This window comes from Panulirus ornatus, chromosome 11 (assembly GCF_036320965.1).
Source record: "Panulirus ornatus isolate Po-2019 chromosome 11, ASM3632096v1, whole genome shotgun sequence".
Lineage (NCBI taxonomy): Eukaryota > Metazoa > Arthropoda > Malacostraca > Decapoda > Palinuridae > Panulirus > Panulirus ornatus.
Window position 1 is genome coordinate 8,512,851 of NC_092234.1, and position 20,490 is coordinate 8,533,340.

Sequence of the window (20,490 nt, forward strand, 5' to 3'; positions counted from 1 at the left end):
TTCATAATAATAATAATAATAATAATAATAATAACAATAATAATAATAATAATAATAATAACAACAACAACACATTAGGATATCTTTTAGAAAGGGTCCTGGTATTTTTCCAGGGGTTCCTACAGTTTTACAGATGTGGTACACTTAGTTTCAGTGATGGCATGAACTCCTAAGTTACAGTGAGTTCTCTAACAAGATTATTTTGGTATCTTATGATACAACCTCAGAAGAGAGGTTTTTCATTGGTGTAACCCAAGCAGGCAGAGTCCAGTGCCTCTCTCTCGTTTATGGATGGGGTGGTGAGGGAATCTTGGAGTGAGGGGTGAGTATGCAGTCTGTTCAGGATGAGAGGGCCTGGGAAGTGAGTCAAACGTTCGCTAATGATACAGCACTGGTGGCCGGTTCGAAAGAGAAACTGCAGAAAGTAGTGAATGAATGTGAATGAAAGCAAATATTAGGTTCAGCAGGGTTGAGGGACAAGTTAGTTGGGATGTAAGTTTGAATGGACAAAAAATTGGAGGAAGTCAAGTGTTTAGATATATTAGGTTCAGCAGGGTTGAGGGACAAGTTAGTTGGGATGTAAGTTTGAATGGACAAAAAATTGGAGGAAGTCAAGTGTTTAGATATCTGGGAGTAGACATGGCAGTGAATGGAACCATGAAAGCAAAGCAAGTCATGGGATTGGGGAGGGGGCGAAGATTCTGGGAGCTTTGAAGAATGTGTGGAAACAGAGAATATTATCCTGGTAGGTGAAAATGGGCATTTTTGAAGAAATAGTAAACCAACAATATTACATGGTTGCAAGGCATGGGTTATAGATAGGGTTGTGCAAAGGAAAGTGGATGTGTTGGAAATGAAATGTTTAAGGGCAATATGTGGTGAGAGGTGGTTTGATTTAGTAAGTAATGAAAGGGTAAGAGAGATGTGTGGTCATAAAAAGAGGGTGCACTGAAATGATCTGGGGATATGGAGAGAATAAACGAGGAAAGATTGAGAAAAAGGATATATGTGTCATTAGCAGAGGGACTAAGGAGAACATGGAGACCAAATTGGAGATAGAAGGAAGGAGTGAAAAAGATTTTGTGCAACTGGGGTCTGAACATGCAGGAGGGTGAAAGGCATTCATTGAATAGAGTTAACTGGTAAGATGTGGCATAGTGGGGACAACACGCTGTCAATGGACTGAAACAGGAAATGTGAAACGTCCATGGTAAAACATGGAAAGGTCTGTGGAACCTGGATGCGGATATGAAGCTAAGGTTTTGGTGCATTACTCATGACAGCTCTTGCATGGATGTGGCCTTTCTTTGTCTGTTTCCTGGTGCTACCTAGCTGGTGCAGGTGATGGCGATCAGGTATGGGGAAGAAGAAAAGAATGTAAATTCTTTTCGTGGATGTGGCCTTTCTTTGTCTGTTTCCTGGTGCTACCTTGCTGGTGCAGGTGATGGCGATCAGGTATGGGGAAGAAGAAAAGAATGTAAATTCTTTTCCTTCATGTATTTTATGCTGTTTCCTCTGGGGTGGGGTGGCATCTTTAATGGAAGCCGGCAAACAAGTATAAATGTGTACATGTATATATATATGAATATGTATGTACAAGTACATGTGTGTGTGTGTACTTGTGTATGTGTATGAGTGGATGTACTCTTTTCTTTGTCTGTTTCCCGGCACTAAAACAGGAAACAATGATCAAGTATGAATATATACATGTATACTCACTGGCAAAAGTCCTGGAACATACCTGACTGCAGTGGCAACGAGCCTTGATTGACAAGCACTGAAGGGCATATCAGGATGTAAGGAGGGTTCCAAGCCTTTTGCCGATGATATTTGTACATCTCAAAATACATAGAGAACATATAACATTATATCCTGGATGCTGGGAGAATATTTGTCAGCAAGTAGCATTTCTGTACTATCACTGAATTCATATACCACTGTGTGTGAGTGTCAATGGCTGAATCAGTGAGAAATGCAGCCTAACATTTCTGCAGTAACAAGTTTTACTGAAACTGGCACTGCTATTTCTAAATCATCAAGACTATACTAAATACATGAACACATCTTTAATTTCTTTCTTCTAAATTTCAATTTGCAATGTTTTTTCCCATCAAAGTACCTCAAGATTATAGCTTAGACAGACTGAACTATTCGATGAATTAGAGTGCTGTACCTTTAACCAGTTCTGATCACATGATCAAGTACACTCTGTATGTCCCTACAGGAACTAAGGCTCTATGGCACTTATTTTTTTGGGATACATATGTCCTAACTGGAAGTGCAGCTGCTGCAGATAGAGTTCTAAGAAAGGGCTCATTCCTTTTTGTTTTTCATTTGATGATTACTTCATTCAGTAACAACTTATCATTCATGTAACAAAATTCAGCTACATCTGCTCACACTTGGCATAGTATCTTTATTTTCATATTCACATAATCACAGTAAGCTAAACAAGGAGAAGGAGTAACACTGAGAACTAAATTTTGTTTTCCAAATATAAAAGAATTAGACTTGCTTAAGCTCTATGAGAGGTGGGTCCATACATGCCAGGATTTACTGCATTCATAAGTGCAGCAATACCTCAACAAACATTCCAACTTAAATTGTGTAATCAACAAGGCATAAAATTAGGAAATCTGAAATAGTAATCCAGTTCTGTAGGAAAAAAAAAAAAAGAATACCAAGACCCACAATTAATATCTTTAAAAGGTTTTGGCTGGTCATCTTGCTGGTGAGAAGTTGGCGAGGATCCACCACCATGGAAATACTAACCTGTTTTCTTGGTGGTGGTCTTGATGGTGTGAGGGTCAGCACTCTTGTGAGAGGTGGTCTTTAGGGAAGTGGTGCTGAGGGAAGTGGTGGTAGTGGAAGTGGTGGTGGTCTTAGGGGTAGTAGTGGTGGTAGTAGACTTGGTGGTGGAGGTGGTAGTAGTGGTGGTGCCTCTAGTGGCTGGCAGGCCTGCAACGAGATACACAAAATACACCACGGCTAAGCATCTAGCAACTAGAAGAGGATTTTGTAGTGTTCTAAAATCTACATTTCACCAAAACTTCTTAAGCATCCCATTAAGTACTGTTACCATACCAAGACAATTGAAAAGACCAATGGACTTCTCAAGAACCAAAAGACCAATGGATTTCTCAGAAACCATGAATAAACAATATGACAAAAGTTAATAAAATTTCTTTCAATCTGAAAATGCAGCAAGTGCATGTAAAGGAGTACTAGATGATGAATATCTCAGATAACTACTTTGTTGACTCAAGAGATTTTATGCCAGAAAAGTAAAATGAACATGCCACATATAAGGGAAAATTCACCAATGACTTCTGACATATAAGGGAGGTATGACAATCTTTTTTTCTTTATTGCAGAGTCCATGAACCTTTAATCACAATTTGTGAGAAACAAAAGGCATAGGCTAATTGTTCAAACTAAAAGAGAAAGTTTTCTTAGATTCATTTGTCACTTATTCTAGGTGTATTACTAAATCTATAAGAGCTTTGAAGAAATACTAAATACAGTACTGTTGCAATCGCTTGCTGTAATATGGTGGCAGATACCCACAAATTAGGCTTTTCAGCAAGTTTGGGTTGTATAATCAAATCACTGTATCTATGCTCTGTTTTGTACTCACCCATTCCGTGAGGTTGACATTGCTATTATATTTGTAACTCTCTACCAAATGAATGTAACTTGCCATTGCAACAAGAACATCATGATAATCACAAGGATGTACTGAATGGTCTTATAAAGCTTTAATTGATGTATGGTTCTCAACTTCTTTGATGTCTACATCACTATAAATCACAAAGGTAAATTAAAAGAAAAAAATATTGAAAAATTTCTCAAAACAAATGGTAATGCCAGAAGATCCAGCAGTGTTTAAGCATGCGGCCTACTGAACAAAGGGAGGAGAGACAAACCCGATGCAGCACAACAGCATATTCCTCTGAACCAGAGGAGTTAGTCCCATTTGTAAATCAGCATACATGCAGTTTTAAATCAAAATTCATCATTTTGGTGGTGGGTTAGTGTGCCAATCAGCAGGTTAGTTTATGTTTATGGACCAATTACTCTGTGAGCAAAGGCACCAATAGGCTCACGGACATCAAGTAATCGCAACAGTACTGTATGCATTACTGAACTGATATTCCATAAATTTTGCTAATGCATGATAGCTTATAAGGACTAAATAATGTTTAATACTCCACTTAGCTACATGACTAAATTTTCGTAACTAGAATGGATGTAAACTACTATCTATGGGTCTTCTGTTTACTTACTGGGAACAGCACAAGCAAATAATATTGCATGAAAAGGAGCAGACAACACCCAAGTTGCTAAATAACTAAGAGTTGTACACTAAACATGAGCATTTTATGGTAGAATGCAAAGGAAAATAAACCTCAATAACAGCATCTTCATCATCATGATCTAGATAACAAGCAATGCATTAAAAGTTTGTGAAGGTGCAATGGGATTTGGTGAGGAGAGGAATTTAAAAGCGGAAATTCAGTTGTGGGGTGGGGCTAGGCATGAGAGATGGGCATTGGCAGGAGGGCACTGGATGACAGTCACAAAATTCAATCCATATGAATGGTGGACAAAATATCAATCAACATGTTTTGATAAAAGATAATACATAAGTTTTCATACAGAACTTAAACCAAGAATCAAACATAATGGTTCAAACAGAAGACATTTTGCAGATACTGTATCTTGCTAATATTTGCATATGACCCCCCAAAATCATAAAGAACAAAACTATGTTCAATGGTTAATCAATAATAAGGAGCTGTAAAAGGAAGACATACATACTACAAAAAGGTACAAAGTTTAACCTTGATTCCTTGAAATAAAAATTAAAATATATCCGTTTATAACTGAGTTCACAGGCATTTCTAAAATGTTGGTGTTTTCTAAAATAAATAAAATAACAGCAGAGCAGTATTTCAGTAAGCAGAAAAAATGGTAAATCACAATCAAACAACAACAGATTACTTCAGAACGTTCATACCCATGCAATAACTTACACAATATAATTTCAAAAAGCAGCTTAAATGAACAATAAACACAGCTGTCCAAGTCATTTGCTGAATTCCAAACTACTTGCAATGCCAGGCCATGTGCATGATATCCCAGAATCTTTACCAATTCATTCGCATGGAGCAGTTTTTATGGGCAACTCAATCTCCAGTGTGTGCCTCATACATTCGCACTATCCCATACATGCAATACTCAGTTACAAAAAGGTCTAATCTGGCTACCTGGAACTCGATGGATTTTCTGGATTATTACCAGCATACTACATTACACCCACCCTTTACCTGTAACTGAAACTTTTTGTTTGGATTTCCTTATGTATTATACAAACAAGTCAACTTACACTGAAAAACCTTACTTTTGAGTTTTCAACTTATCCCAAGTCACTAAGAAAAATACACAATTTCACTGAGGTAGTGGACTGAGGCATTCTGAGGTCAAGAGCATAGCTTTTAGTCATTACCATACCTTATATTTACCTTAGCACAATCTCAAGACAATCTTGGGTACCTATACTCTTTATGGCAAGAAATAGGAAAACCTGTTTATTATCTATTCCCACCTAATATCCAGGTCTGACACTTTAGCTTGTAAGACTAATGAGACTGTGAATGAGGCAATGAACATATATGCAATCCTCATATATTTGTAACAACCTCAGTGATATGTTTGGGAAGCCCTACCAAGTCAGAAGCAGAACGCTTAAAAGCACCATTGCTACCTACCATTGCTTGGGATATGATTATTGGCTTGGTCATGTGCTGGTTGGGAGGCTGGATCACAACATACTTTGAATACTACTTTCATATGATGGGTGGAGCACCGACCACCAATGCGACGGTGCAGGTCATCCTTGCTAGACGTTGCTGATGAAAAGAAATGTTCATTACTTGCATGCTATTCAACAACTAAACTGCATTGAAAATTTCATAACATGGTAGAATGTTTCAGCATACACATAATATTGGCAACTCAACCAAGACCAAAGTGTGACTTTCTGAGAAAAGACTACTGTACCCGTACTGGACATTTGTTGTGAGCTATGCTATATATTCAATAAAACAGCAACTCAAAACTGGTCTTACTCAATTGAATTTACATAAATTCATAAAGTCTAGCAATCTACTCATCATCACTAAATTCCCAATATAATGGGGTGGATTAGGTATATGTAGCCTCTGCAAAAAACGCACAATCTCTACATATGTTGTTTGTTAAAAATGAAACACAGACCAACACTTACAGTAACACTTTTTAATGTTTGCTTTACACATAATATTGATAACTCAACTAAGACCAAAGTCTCCAGTCATACCCCTTCCATACAAAGACCATTTCCATTGCATCTAGTCCCCAACACCCCTAGCCTTAAGCAACATCTATAATATCCTCTGAAGCCTACCTCTCCTCCTTGTACTTGTACTGCCATACATCATACCTTCTTGACCAGCCAATTCTCATGACCTTATTATCTTAAAAAAACTCACATGCATGCACTTATGTAATAACTTCTTCACAATGTACAACCTTCTCACCTTTCTAAATTCTTTTCCAATAACTTCTTCACACCATACGACCTTCTAAATTCTTTTCCAGTAACTTCATCACACCATATAACCTACTCAGCTTTCCAAATTCTACCAATTTCAACTGTACTTCATAAATTATCTATCTTTACTGCACTTGTTCTTTACCTATCATGACCTATATATATATATATATATATATATATATATATATATATATATATATATATATATATATATATATATTATTATCATATTATTTTGCTTTGTCGCTGTCTCCCGCGTTTGTGAGGTAGCGCAAGGAAACAGACGAAAGAAATGGCCCAACCCACCCCCATACACATGTATGTACATACATGTCCACACACGCAAATATACATACCTATACATCTCAATGTACACATATATATACACACACAGACATATACATATATACACATGTACATAATTCATACTGTCTGCCTTTATTCATTACCATCGCCACCCATGGAATAACATCCCCCTCCCCCTCAGGTGTGCGAGGTAGCGCTAGGAAAAGACAACAAAGGCCCCATTCGTTCACACTCGGTCTCTAGCTGTCATGTAATAATGCACCGAAACCACAGCTCCCTTTCCACATCCATGCCCCACAGAACTTTCCATGGTTTACCCCAGACGCTTCACATGCCCTGATTCAATCCACTGACAGCACGTCGACCCTGGTATACCACATCGATCCAATTCACTCTATTCCTTGCCCGCCTTTCACCCTCCTGCATGTTCAGGCCCCGATCACTCAAAAACTTTTTCACTCCATCTTTCCACCTCCAATTTGGTCTCCCACTTCTCCTCGTTCCCTCCACCTCCGACACATATATCCTCTTGGTCAATCTTTCCCCACTCATTCTCTCCATGTGCCCAAACCATTTCAAAGCACCCTCTTCTGCTCTCTCAACCACGCTCTTTTTATTTCCACACATCTCTCTTACCCTTACATTACTTACTCGATCAAACCACCTCACACCACATATTGTCCTCAAACATCTCATTTCCAGCACATCCACCCTCCTGTGCACAACTCTATCCATAGCCCACGCCTCGCAACCATACAACATTGTTGAAACCACTACTCCTTCAAACATACCCATTTTTGCTTTCCGAGATAACGTTCTCGACTTCCAAGCATTCTTCAAGGCTCCCAGGACTTTCGCCCCCTCCCCACCCTATGATTCACTTCTGCTTCCATGGTTCCATACATACAATTGGGCTTCAAAGGCCTACATCAACAATAGGATGAATATGCCATTTTTTGCACACATTACACTTATCTTCTCCCATCCACCAAAGCTTTCAGTGCATCCCAAATTTTTCTCCTTTACATGACACGTGACTACATTCAATTTCAGCTAATGTCTTACTTTTCATTCATTTTTAGCAATCCTGTTTCATCCCTATGCTGCACTTCATAACCTTATATTTGTTTACAATTATTCTCTAGTTTTTCTGCAGGTTCTTTCTCAAACCCTTGCACCTAACACTGGAATTTCTCCCAATTGTCTGCCACCAGAGCAGTGTCACAAGCAAACAAACTAGTTCACCTCCCAACCTTAAACTTTAAGATTTTACATCAGTAACAAATATATAATAACAAAAGTATCTTATAATTTCATAAGTTCTTATTGTAGATGATGCCTCAATAATCATAGGAGTCAAAACGATATGCTTTGCTCTGTACTACTGTTTAGTTGCATACCTCTACCATATTCCACTGTTTAGTTGCATACCTCTACCACACGTTCCACTGTTTACTTGCATAACTTTACATGTTCAAAGATATATGTGTGGTTTTACCAATACAGTACTGAGAATAACAGCTATCAATACCGTTTTAGCTGAGGCACTATATCTACACCCGTAGCTCTGTGAAGGCCTTGCCTCCAACTGCTAGAGCATTCAGCAGCAGTTCCCAGACCTTAACATCAACCCACTGTCTCTAGTTCATATAACTGACTTATGGTCTTTTGCCTATAATCATCAGTACCAGAACCTAAGAGCCACTCATGTGGTCCTATATCTCTGCTAATACCGCCAGGTCTCCAACACCAAAACTAGTTGCTCACAGCTACTTCCTGATTACAGACAGTACATCTAGGCCTCCACTACTTAAACCTATGACTTTCCCTGTTGCTCTTCTGGTCCCCTGTACTCACATATGAAGTAATAATCCTGTCCAGGGCGAAACTCTAGACCCCCTGGCTGCGGTGTGAAGGAACGGAAGGTGATGGTGAAGTACATGAGCTTGTAAGGCTTGTCACAGACGGCGATCACCCTTGGCGACAGATTGGTGATGCGACATGTGTCATACTCCTCCTTGCTCACCTGCACACAGATATATTTCCTATTATAATATGCAAATGCTTATACACTTGCAACACAAAACAAGATGCAAATACTCTTGAAATTCCTGTCACATGACACTTGGTGAATCAAAGGAACAATACTGAAGAACATTATTAAAGAATTAAAAACAAAAATAATATGTTGAGGATGGTTAAAATGTTACCAATATTACTATTTGACAGGCTATGTCCAATATTAAAACTGTTAATATGATGGCTATGATGATTAAATAAGCTTAAAGTGAATACTACTATCAAAAAGGGAATTTTTGGGTTACAATTTTATGTCAGATAAAGCAATGTGCAGCAAGCATTTATGACAAAGCTGAAAGATCGTCTTGTACTCTATACCTTATGACTCAGAGAACAAAGACATTAACATGACAACATATCATAACCCTTAAGGTTAAATGACTTTGAGGTGGCCAATGAACTTCACAGACAGATCCGGGAACAAAATATATTGCTCCTCTTATCAATCTGGTTGTTTGAGGCGATGCCTACACACTTAAGTGCCTCTCACAACCTGGCTACTCAGTTACACTTTGTATATATGTATATATTGTATATATTATCATATATCAGTCATAGGATTTTAAAACAATCTGTCTTCATATATGCCTGCATAAATAATACAAATGGGCTGGTTCTGTAAGTATTACAGGAGTGAAATTCCACCCATACACATCCTCACTTCTACATCTTACTTTGGGATACTTAAAAGGAGTTTTCCAGAAATGCTCCATCACGGGCCTCTACAAGTTCAAAATCACCCTTGGCAACTACTGTGTTCACATGTCTCTATCTATTTTGTTCAATTCAAAGTCCGTGTCCATGTTTTGTCTCTCCTCAGCCCATACAAATTTTGATGGAAGCTTTTACCTCACTGTGACATTCACCCTAAAACTACCTCTGCTCAACGCATTACCACCCCAATACCATCATCGAATGCACACCCACCCTAACACTGTTATCTCCACACAGCACAAATGTCGTTCCCAACATAAATCCATTACCGCCATGCACTTTATCCTTCGTGTGTCTTAAGGCAGTATCAAGGGATCCTCTTCACCCTACAGCTCGGTCTGAGACTTTTCCCTAACATAAACCATATGATGGTCCTTAGTCTGATTACTGAAAGGTCGTTAAGTCTACGTGGTCATCCCGGATGTTTCGGTAAAGGTAAAAAAAAGGTCCAGATTCTTTTTAACATTTCCACTGTTCAGTCCAAGGTGTTTCTCACGGCAGCAGGCAATGTGATCCAAAGTTCAAAGCCCAGGGAACTCCCAGCATTCCGTTTCTGTCATTCAATTTTGGTTGTAATATCTTACAAAGTCTTCCATCCTCGTCATACACTGCATGAATGACCTTGAATGAGCGTTTTCTTTTGTTTTTTGTCTTTACTGAAGGACTTGGAAGAAATAATAAGAGAAAACGACAGTATAACACTTCGCAAAAGTCAATTTTCATTTCATCCGGAGGAAAGAGTGAGAGACGGATGACTTAGTTTGTCCTAACAAGAGCTTGGAGGATAAGTGAGGGTTGTACGAGTGGGGAGAAAAAGAACGAGTGACCGCCATTGTAGTGAAAATCCTCACTTACGAGTCACGAGAAGAGAATGAGAGACAGCTGTGGTATGGATATAAATGTTCCAGTAACAATTTCTTTTCCGGAGAAGTTTTGAGGATACGTACAATCATAAGTTTTTTTTTTTTTTTAAGAGAAGTGTTCCCTTTCCTCGTTAAACTTAGAAGACCTAAGAAAGAAAGAATGACACAGAGGATGCCAACACGGACGGCAGATGAGAGAGAGAGAGAGAGAGAGTGAGGAGGAGTTGTTGACACAGGACTGCGGTATGGTCGAGCGTTCCAGTGCTCTTTTTATGAGTGAGGATGGCATGAGGGAAGAGGAAGGCTGCTGCTGGGGCTGGCTGCTCAACAGGAGAGAGAGAGAGAGGGAGACCTGACTACCGCTAATGGAGGCGATGACTGTGCAGGTACCTCTGCAGTGGTTGGTCCGCCGGATCACATTATACAACAGATAAGTAATCTAGCTTTTGTCCCCGGATGATATGCAGGAGTGGAGGGACGTGCGTGGCTTAGCCTTCCCCCTCCGCTCCACTCGGACGCTCTCCCTCCCCCAACTCCACCAAGCCCTACCTCACTCCCCTCCCCGCTACCAACGCACTCGTCGCCCATCAACGTAACGGCCATGTCCATAATGTACACTGCTTAAGGGAGAGACCCCACTTCTTCGCACACCTTACACCGCGCCGACAGAAACGTTCACCACCACACTTTTGGCCCCTACTGTATCTGGCCAGTGGACTCGGCTTGATAACAGGGCGATGCAAGAGCCCCACACACACACAAAAAAAGGGGAGGATCATCCTCCTCAGGCAGCCATGTTTTCAAGAGATGAGCGTAACTACGAGGGCTGTCTAAGGCCAATGTATGACATCGTTTGAGATGCCATCCAGCTGTCTGAACTGTTACAGTCGCCTTTGGTCTTCCTTCCTCACTCTTCTAACTCATCTCCCCAGCGTTTGTCGCAAGTCTGGTGGAGTGGGTAAAGGGACAGATGGATGTGGGAGGGAGGGAGGTCGTGGGGATTGGAGCAGTGGGATTGCCCAGGTATTGTGGTGTCGTCAATGTTCTGGATGTTGTAATCACTTTCTCCTCCCAGAGTCACGCCCGCAGCCACGCCCGTCTCTTTCTCTGCCCCAGCACCCCCGCCGGGAGTACGAGCAAGATGTGGTGCAAGGTTCGACTTGGGAGGCAGGATCACGAGGGAGGGTCCTGAACCTATATACCAAGGAAGGTTTGAGTCATGGTGGCGGCGCTGCTGGTGGTGGTGATGGTGGCGGTCCCTTGGTCGTGGGCAGCACCAAAGGGCCACATACGACCTCTTGACACACACACACACGACCATGAGCGTCACGAGGGCCTACCGTCATTCGGTCCTTTTTTTGCAAATACGACAAAAGATATCGGCCCTCAAGCTCCGTCTCAGGTGTTTTGCATCTCCCAAAATTGTGTTCACAATAACAACGGTACATTTCACCACCAGATGTTATTCTCCGGTGAGGGAACGGATTGGCTTATAATCCACTGGTCATGTAACAGCCACTATAGACCTTGTCCTCCTGCAGCGCCTCCGTCAGGCTCCTTGTTCTTGTAACATCTCAACACTTTCACTCCACACCCCCCGCTATATAATTCCGGCCACTTTCTCCCATCCTTAAGAGCGGCGTCTCTTAAAGAGACCTAATTCCTTCTCCCCGCACTACGAGACGTGCTCACACACTCCTTTGTGGCCTCTCCACGTTCGCCAAAAAAGGACCCGCTACCTGCAGTAGCTCATCTAAGTGACGGTGATGAGGGGGTTATGAGGGCTGCGATGACGGAGCCATGTGACGCAACTCCAAAACAAAAGATGCCAGCTCTGGTGGTGGGGGGAGGTTTTGGAGCCTCGGCATCGCCAGCTGTCTCCAAGCCACTCACTTTCATCTCCAAACGCGGGCGAGGTCGGCGGCTCTTTGTGGCCCCGGTTCCTCCCCTCCTGTTCCTTTCCCCCACCTCTTAACACACTCTCCCCCCTCCTCCTCCCATCACCCCCACTTACTCTACCCTCCCGAATCACTCTCCTCCAAGGCTGGGTCAAGCCGTGTGGAACACATTCACAGCATGACCTCTCCAAGGCTTTCCATTAAGTCACGGCGACTCCCAGATTGGAGTACCATTTCGTTATGCCTTGTACATTCCGCTCATCCGGTCGACGACATAATCCTATCCGGGACCAACACAGGCCGTAACGAAGACACCATCAGTACGCCGCGCAGCTTCGCCAGCTGCCTACGAAGACGTAACGAAAAAAAAAAGTGGTGGATCAGATTTATAATTTATGCCGCCAAGGAGGACGACAAAATACCCCCCGACAGCTTGAGATGGCAAATCAAACAAAACAACAACAAAAAAAAACCCTTCCTCAGGAGTTTAAATCATCGCCAGGTCTTTCATTATAAACAGGGCTTTCCACTAACCACCCCGATGGGAACGGAAGCCCTTGAGAACGGCTGTCAAATAATAAAACCGACCTCGATACAATCAAAAGTTCGGAGACATCAATGTGATTCTACGAGACGACTTCTGCACACGAAGATAAAAGGGTGACATCAGATAAACACATGAGGTGGCGAGACATTAAGACATGTATCGAGAGGCAGACTTTCACGGGTACAGAGACGGCCAAACGAACGTCCAAGGGAGATATTGAGCAGGAGAGTGTGACCTATGGACCGAAGGAGGATCGGTACACAAGAGAGGAGAGTCTAAGCTACTCTGAGTACGACAGGGGATTCCCGACGGAGAGAGAGAGAGAGAGAGAGAGAGAGAGAGAGAGAGAGAGAGAGAGAGAGAGAGAGGCGCCCGACCACAAAATGCTATACCAAAACGATATACGTACACACGAGAGACTCCCAGACGAGAAAAGATATACCCTCACGATATACACACGAGAGACACCCGGACGAAAAATGATATATACCCTTGCGATATACGTACACACAAGAGAGACCTCAGACGAATAATGACATACTTTTCGATATACATACGAGGTACACCCCTACCACCACCAAATGCTACACCTCGCGATACACAAGAGACAAAGGTAACCACGAACATCATGGGGGGGTGTCACTCGTTCTCATCTACCACAAGACACCGAGCAAATCATCATTCGTGTGGGGTGGAAACCAACCAACCAACCAACCCCGCCTCCCACAACTCTCTCTAGCCATGCATCGAGGTGTCTCAACACTTTCCCTGCCACTTACGGAGGCACTTCCATCCTGGAATGAGAGAGAGAGAGAGAGAGAGAGAGAGAGAGAGAGAGAGAGAGAGAGAGAGAGAGAGAGAGAGAGAGAGTGTGTGTGTGCTAATATTCACTTCCCGTTCACGCGTACACCTGCATACTTCGGCGTGGAGCATCCACCAGCCACACATAAAGAGTTCAAAGGCACCACAGTTCACCCCGAGATCAACACCTACCTTGATTCTATTTCATCTAAACATGAAATACTCCAAGAAAGCGACCTATGCCTCTGTGATAAACACCGAAATCTGTCTCAAAGTGACCCTACGATATATGAAACCTCAGATATCTGATGGTTATCTACCTTCTAAGTGTGCCTCTAGCGCTGGTGTTCTGTGGAACTGGTATGTGAAGACTTAGCTATGTTTCAGGCCCTAATAACCTCAGGCACATGAGTAGTAATATTACATATCAATGAATTTCTTTTATTCAGTAACCAGGATCTGATAATACTTTACTGTCCTGTCTCCGTCTGTACGGAGTGGGAATTTAAGATACTATGTCTGCCCTCTAGTTTGATATCCTCGTCGCAGACCATCAGGTCTTCTGCCATCTGTCCTTCCCGTGTACATATGTGTGTATCCCTGAAGCTGTGAAGTACCACTTCAAGCACACGGATCTTCAAAATCCCACTTTCCCTTGTGGCTACCGTGGCACTCTTTCATCAAGCCATCTCCTGGTCCTTCCCACGTACTGTCCTCCAGCGGATAACCTCGTCATAGACCATCATCCATCTCCAGGGTCTTGGGAAACGGCCGTACACGACCTCCCCAGGGAGAATCTGGCCAGACCTGGGTGGCCGCCCAACTCTGTGTAACAGCAGGAGGCGATGGCATCTGTGTGGCACCTCAGGTAAGAGAGGGAGGGAGGGAGAGCGTCTTGAGAAACACCACAAAACCTCCTTGTCATACACGATAGCGTAGAGCCATAACTAAGGCCCGTTTTCTCCCACACTGCTTAAGGTCGGCGCAGCACAAGACTCTTGACCCCTGAACCAATTAACCTGTGACCTCTGGATGCTCAGTGACTGCGCTACCCACCCTCACCCTCTCCTCCCCCTCAACCCCAACCCTACAAAAAAAATGCCCTCCTCTCCAACACAACCGCTACCTCCTGCTCCAAAATTCCCCCTTTGGATTCCGTAGCGACAACGAAAAGAAAACGTCACCTCGGGCTACAGCTGATCAATAAATATTTGTCATCCCCGGAAGAAAAAAAAGAAAAAAAAATCAAAATCAAATCAGAGACAAAAAATAATTGGATCCCAAAGGGAAGGTGTTGGTGGGCGACATCTACGACGTGACTACAGGGGAAAAGGCGTTGCTGCTGTTGAAGGTTAAGAAGCATCGAGCTCAAGAGAAACGTCCTGAGAATTACTTAAAAAAAAAAAGCCGAGATCGAAATTCCTCTTTGGAAGAGGGAGACAAAGGGCATTGTGGCATGACGTGGACATAACACTGGCCGCCCGCCATGTTGTGATCCACAACCTCCACCTCTTATCTTTCACGAGAAAACACTACGGTACACGCAAAATGAGTGATCCTTGCACCAATGTACTGAACTGGGTGAAAAGGAAATAATCTATCTGGCGTCTAATTATATACTGATCGGTCGTTAAGACCTGGGAAACGAAAGAGAAAGCTTGTATATATATATTGCGCAACACACGCGCGCTCCTAACCACACACACACACACCAGACGCACAAGAACACAAACACGGACCCCACAACCTCCAGGCAACACCCGGGAAATAATCGAGACATACAAACGAGTGTCAAAAATAAACACTATTTCCATGACATCAGCTGGATAGGTTGACAGCCCCAGCTGTAATATCCAGCCAAGCGCTGTGTGCTGGCGAATACCATGAACAATATATATACATACACACAACTGGCGGATGATGTACACACGTGATTCATGTATGCAGACTCAGGGTTGTATATCACGTAGTTATGGGGTTCGCGACGAGCACATCTCTCTCTCTCTCTCTCTCTCTCTCTCTCTCTCTCTCTCTCTCTCTCTCTCTCTCTCTCTCTCTCTCTCTCTCGCATAATGAACCATCTTAAATTCAGAGGTGGAGAGAAACACGAAATCGGAACGCGCTTTGTTAAGCCATGCCAGGCAACACTCGTGAGAACTTGGACTAAACATAAATATGCTTCTCCAAATTACCTAAAGAAAAAGGACAAAAACGTAAATATTTGACAGATAATAACAATAATGATGATAATAATAAAGTCAGCCTCATTCGTCTTTGAATGCAGGACTTGAAGTTGATCGAAGTGGCATTTCTATTAGTGGCATCCACCCACCCACCCACACACAGACACACACACCCACTTACACACACACACACGCAAACCTCTCTCAATCCCTCCACTTCCCAAGTCCTAAATCACGTGGAAGTCAAAAAATAGACTTTGTAGCACACTTGCTGGTGGGCTACTAGGATGTATCCTCACCTCGATCCCACAACACGTACTTTCCAATGAGCGTTGATACCCCCTTCCCCCCGACAGTATAAGCAGATGGGGCCCCCCACGAGTGCAAAACTTCCCCCCTCCGTACGGAATTAAAAAAAAATAAAGCCAATTACTAATGAATCGACAATCCACTGGGCTCATAAAAAACAAAGGTAGTCCAGAGACGAAGCCCATCCATCACGGTCTGGGGAGAAAAGTGAGTTAACTACATTTGTTTTCGAAAGATCCCTCAACGTAAAACCCCCTCGGTCGCCCCCTACACTTATCAGGAATTATACGCGCCAACCTATAGTTCCCCAGCCAATCAAGGAGGCCCATTGGCGTTTAACTAAATACCAGCCTGCTTCTGTCTAGAGTGAAGTGAAAAAAAAAAAGAAAAACAAATATTCATCATACCAGCTCGCTTCTATCTAGAGTGATGAAGTTAAAAAAAAGAAAAAAATCATTCAAGAGACATGAAATCACTATTTCATTTCCTCTTTGTTATTATGAATCATTACCTGCATGTAATGACCTAATTGTGTACTTCTGTACGAGGAGGAAATTCCACACTCGCGAGGGGCGCCGCCCCCCCCCATCTTCTACTTGTCATCCATCTTCTTAAATTTATGTATGCTGTCTGTAGAATCCATGTCCTCAGTAATGAATATATAAATAACACCTCACTAAATCTAGGAAGCCATTTGGATGAAAATACACAGTTGAGGTACGACAGATATTACAGACGTGGTGTGTGTGTGTGTGTGTGTGTGTGTGTGTGTGTGTGTGTGTGTGTGTGTGTGTGTGTGTGTGTGTGTAAAAGAGCCTGTCAATTAAGCACTTCATTCTTTCTTTCTTTTCCGGGATGAAGGAGACGTGCCTGAAAAACGAAGACGAGGAATGAACCAGGCATCAGGGAGGTAAAAGGACACGACATGTCTACCACCAGGTCTCGTCCAAGGCACCACCACCACTGTGATAACACAATATACCCCCCCATCCCCCATTCTCCCACTCCCACCACTGTAATACCACAATATACTCCCCTTCTCCCACCCCCATCACTGTGATACCACAATATACTCCCCTTCTCCCACCCCATCACTGTGATACCACAATCCCCCCCCTTTCTCCCAACCCCACCACAGTTCTACCACAACAGCAACACCTCTACTCCCTCCCTCTTCACCACTGTCATGCCACACCACTACCACCATTACCCACCCCTTCCCTTCCCCCGTTTTTACTGAAATACCCCCAACACGCCAAAGATCCTCCACGTTCAGTACCCTTCACTTCCCCCCCAATTACACAATTTCAGAGTCTTTCTCATTCCCTTCGTCTTCCCCATGACCCAAATCCTCCCTCTCCAGACCATCCACGTCTTCAAGAACCCTTACGTACTCACTGTACCCTCGTCATGTTTCCTGTAGAAGTTAATGAAAGACACCCATCAAAGGACTTTATATATCACAGTGAGGTCCCGCCAACCCACCTCGGGACATCCCACGCACCTCCTTACATCCCATGACTTCATCCCTGGTCCTTCCCCCAACACACAATCACCCGGATAACTGACATCACAGATGAACACACGCACACAGACACACACACAAACACACACACATCGGTCGTCGATGCTTTGCAAGTAACCGCGCTGAACAGACACCAGACACGAAGCCTTCTGTAGCTTTCTGAGGTACAAGTGGCTCTCGCTTCCCCCCTAAAATATAATAAAAAATCTTTTTCCGAAACCGTTCGTGGAGAGAGAGAGAGAGAGAGAGAGAGAGAGAGAGAGAGAGAGAGAGAGAGAGAGAGAGAGAGAGAGAGACGCAGTCACCACCCACCCACCCACTCAACACCACCACACCCACGTCAGTGATGTCCATCAGGCCGGACGGCAAAGCCGTAGAAAAAAAAAATTATATATATATATAATCCGGATTGAAGGACAAGATACACCGGGGGGCAGCTGCTGCAGGAAAGCCAGCAGCGTCAAGTGATGCGATACCCCAGGAGGCGGGGACGTGATTAGCGAAGCCGGACGTGACACACACACACACACACGAGAGAGAGAGAGAGAGAGAGAGAGAGAGAGAGAGAGAGAGAGAGAGAGAGAGAGAGAGTTCGGGACTCACTGCCGAGCGACATAACGAACCTCGGGCGGGGGGGAAACCCGTATTTCCTTGGGGGGGACACAATGAACAAAAACACACACACACACACACACACACACACACACACACACGAGCAAAACCCGACAAGGAGCAATCAGGCCTTCGCGAGAAAGGCCCCCCCTCCCCCTTAACCTCACGGAGGAGGAGGAGGAAGGAGGAGGAGGAAGAAGGGGGAGAGAGGGGGAGGAGGGACTGCACTAAAAAGACAGAAGGCCAACCGAGCAATGGAGAGGCAGGCAGGCCAATCTGTGGGCCGCCTCCCGCCCCACCACCGCTCCGCTCCCCCCCAGCAGCAGCAGTCCGGCCAGCCAGTCCCCAGTGTGACTTTCGGATTACATGTGATTTTTCCGGCCGCCTTCTCTCGACGCTGTTAATTCCCTGTTGACTCTGGCATTAATTGTCAGATGAAGGACGCCCGGCGAGCGAGGCATGGAACCCCGTCGGCCAGGAGGAGGAGGAGGAGTTGGAGTAAGAGGAGATGGAGGAGGAGGAGGAGGAGGAGCAGGAGGAGGGGACAGAGGAAATGGAACCCCGTCGGCCAGGAGGAAGAGGAGGAGTTGGAATAAGAGGAGATGGAGGAGGAGGAGGAGGAGCAGGAGAAGGGGACAGAGGAGGAGGAGGAGGAGATGGAAGAAGAGGACATGGCGGAGGAACAGCAGAGGGTACACCTCATCTCCAGCCCCAGGAGCAGGAACAGATGATTTTGCTATAAATACAAACAGATACAATACACAGTCTCCACTAAACAAAAATACTTGGGCCTGCACGCCGCTGCCCCAAACACCTTGGTCAACCACCTGACTCCACACACCGTCTTGGACACCTCTACTCCACCAGGACACAGACGAAGACATTATCATACCCACTTTACATCTAAGACGGCTTCTACCTATCCCCAATTAATGTACCCACTGTTACGCCCTATCCTTGCCTCCACCTAACCCCTGCTACAAGTACCCACTGTTATGCCCTATCCTTGCCTCCACCTAACCCCTGCTATTACGCCACTATACGCCCCTCCACCTGAACCCAATATTATGCAACCCGATCCATACGCAATCGCGGAAACGCTGCATCTGCGTACAAGATAAAGCCTTTCCAACATACCCGCGCAATAACGGAATTTCGTCGGAGGGAAGACAATACACGACAGAAAATAACAAGGAATCTTATATAACTCAAGACAGAAGACAAAAGGCAGCAATAAAGAAAATGACAACAATGGTCTTACAAGGGCGGCTGTGCTGTAACAAAAGAATGTTGCAGGTTAATGAAAAAAAAAATGCGTTACAAAGAAATTCATAAATACAGAGTGACAAGAATGAAGATACACGAAGGAACACCAAAGGAGGTATAAAGATACATGTAGGAATACAAAAGGAAGTAGAAAGATACATGTAGGAATACAATTGGAGGTATAAAGATACATGCAGGAATACAAACGGAGATATAAAGATACATACAGGAATACAAACGGAGGAATACACAAAATATACGACGGCGAAATGAAACAAAATGGTAGACACGCTGAAGAGCTGAGTACAGTTAACAACTCCGTCATAACCAGTAGCGACAGATGAATGACTGGAATGTAAAAGCACACCTGAAAAAAACACACACACACCCAGAACGTGCGAAAATGCAACAGAAAACGAGAAGAGGCTCCCAGGAAGACACGAAGCAGCAGCTGTAGAGAGAGAGAGAGAGAGAGAGAGAGAGAGAGAGAGAGAGAGAGAGAGAGAGAGAGAGAAGAGGAGGTATACAGGAGAGAGGAGGGCAGAAGGGAGGGTGTGACTCACTAGCTTGTGGAAGGGAGGCGGGTGTGATCAGCTGTATGAACACACGGATACATGCACGCACATCGCACAGACACCCGGCCGGATGCACGAACTAAAAGCGACGAGAAATACGCGTGTGTGTATTACGCATTATGTCCGTACTTACAACACCCGCCTCAATAGACCCATCTGGAGACGCGTATTATGGGAATGACGCACACACACACACACATACACACGAATTCAA

General features: G+C 43.7%; 1 protein-coding gene across 3 annotated transcripts in view; it reads right to left on the reverse strand.

Moving 5' to 3' along the window:
• The window catches only part of LOC139751273 (ephrin-B1-like), a 539,540-nt gene that overhangs the window by 11,413 nt on the left and 507,637 nt on the right, over window positions 1-20,490 (reverse strand). For 2 of the 3 annotated variants that reach the window (XM_071666576.1, XM_071666578.1), the window contains exons 3-5: window positions 8,762-8,930; window positions 5,772-5,912; window positions 2,773-2,958 (exon numbers count right to left, since the gene is read on the reverse strand). In XM_071666576.1, coding sequence (XP_071522677.1) covers window positions 2,773-2,958; window positions 5,772-5,912; window positions 8,762-8,930 — 496 coding nt within the window. The remainder of the gene's footprint in view (window positions 1-2,772; window positions 2,959-5,771; window positions 5,913-8,761; window positions 8,931-20,490) is intronic. The other variant, XM_071666579.1, reaches the window with a different exon arrangement.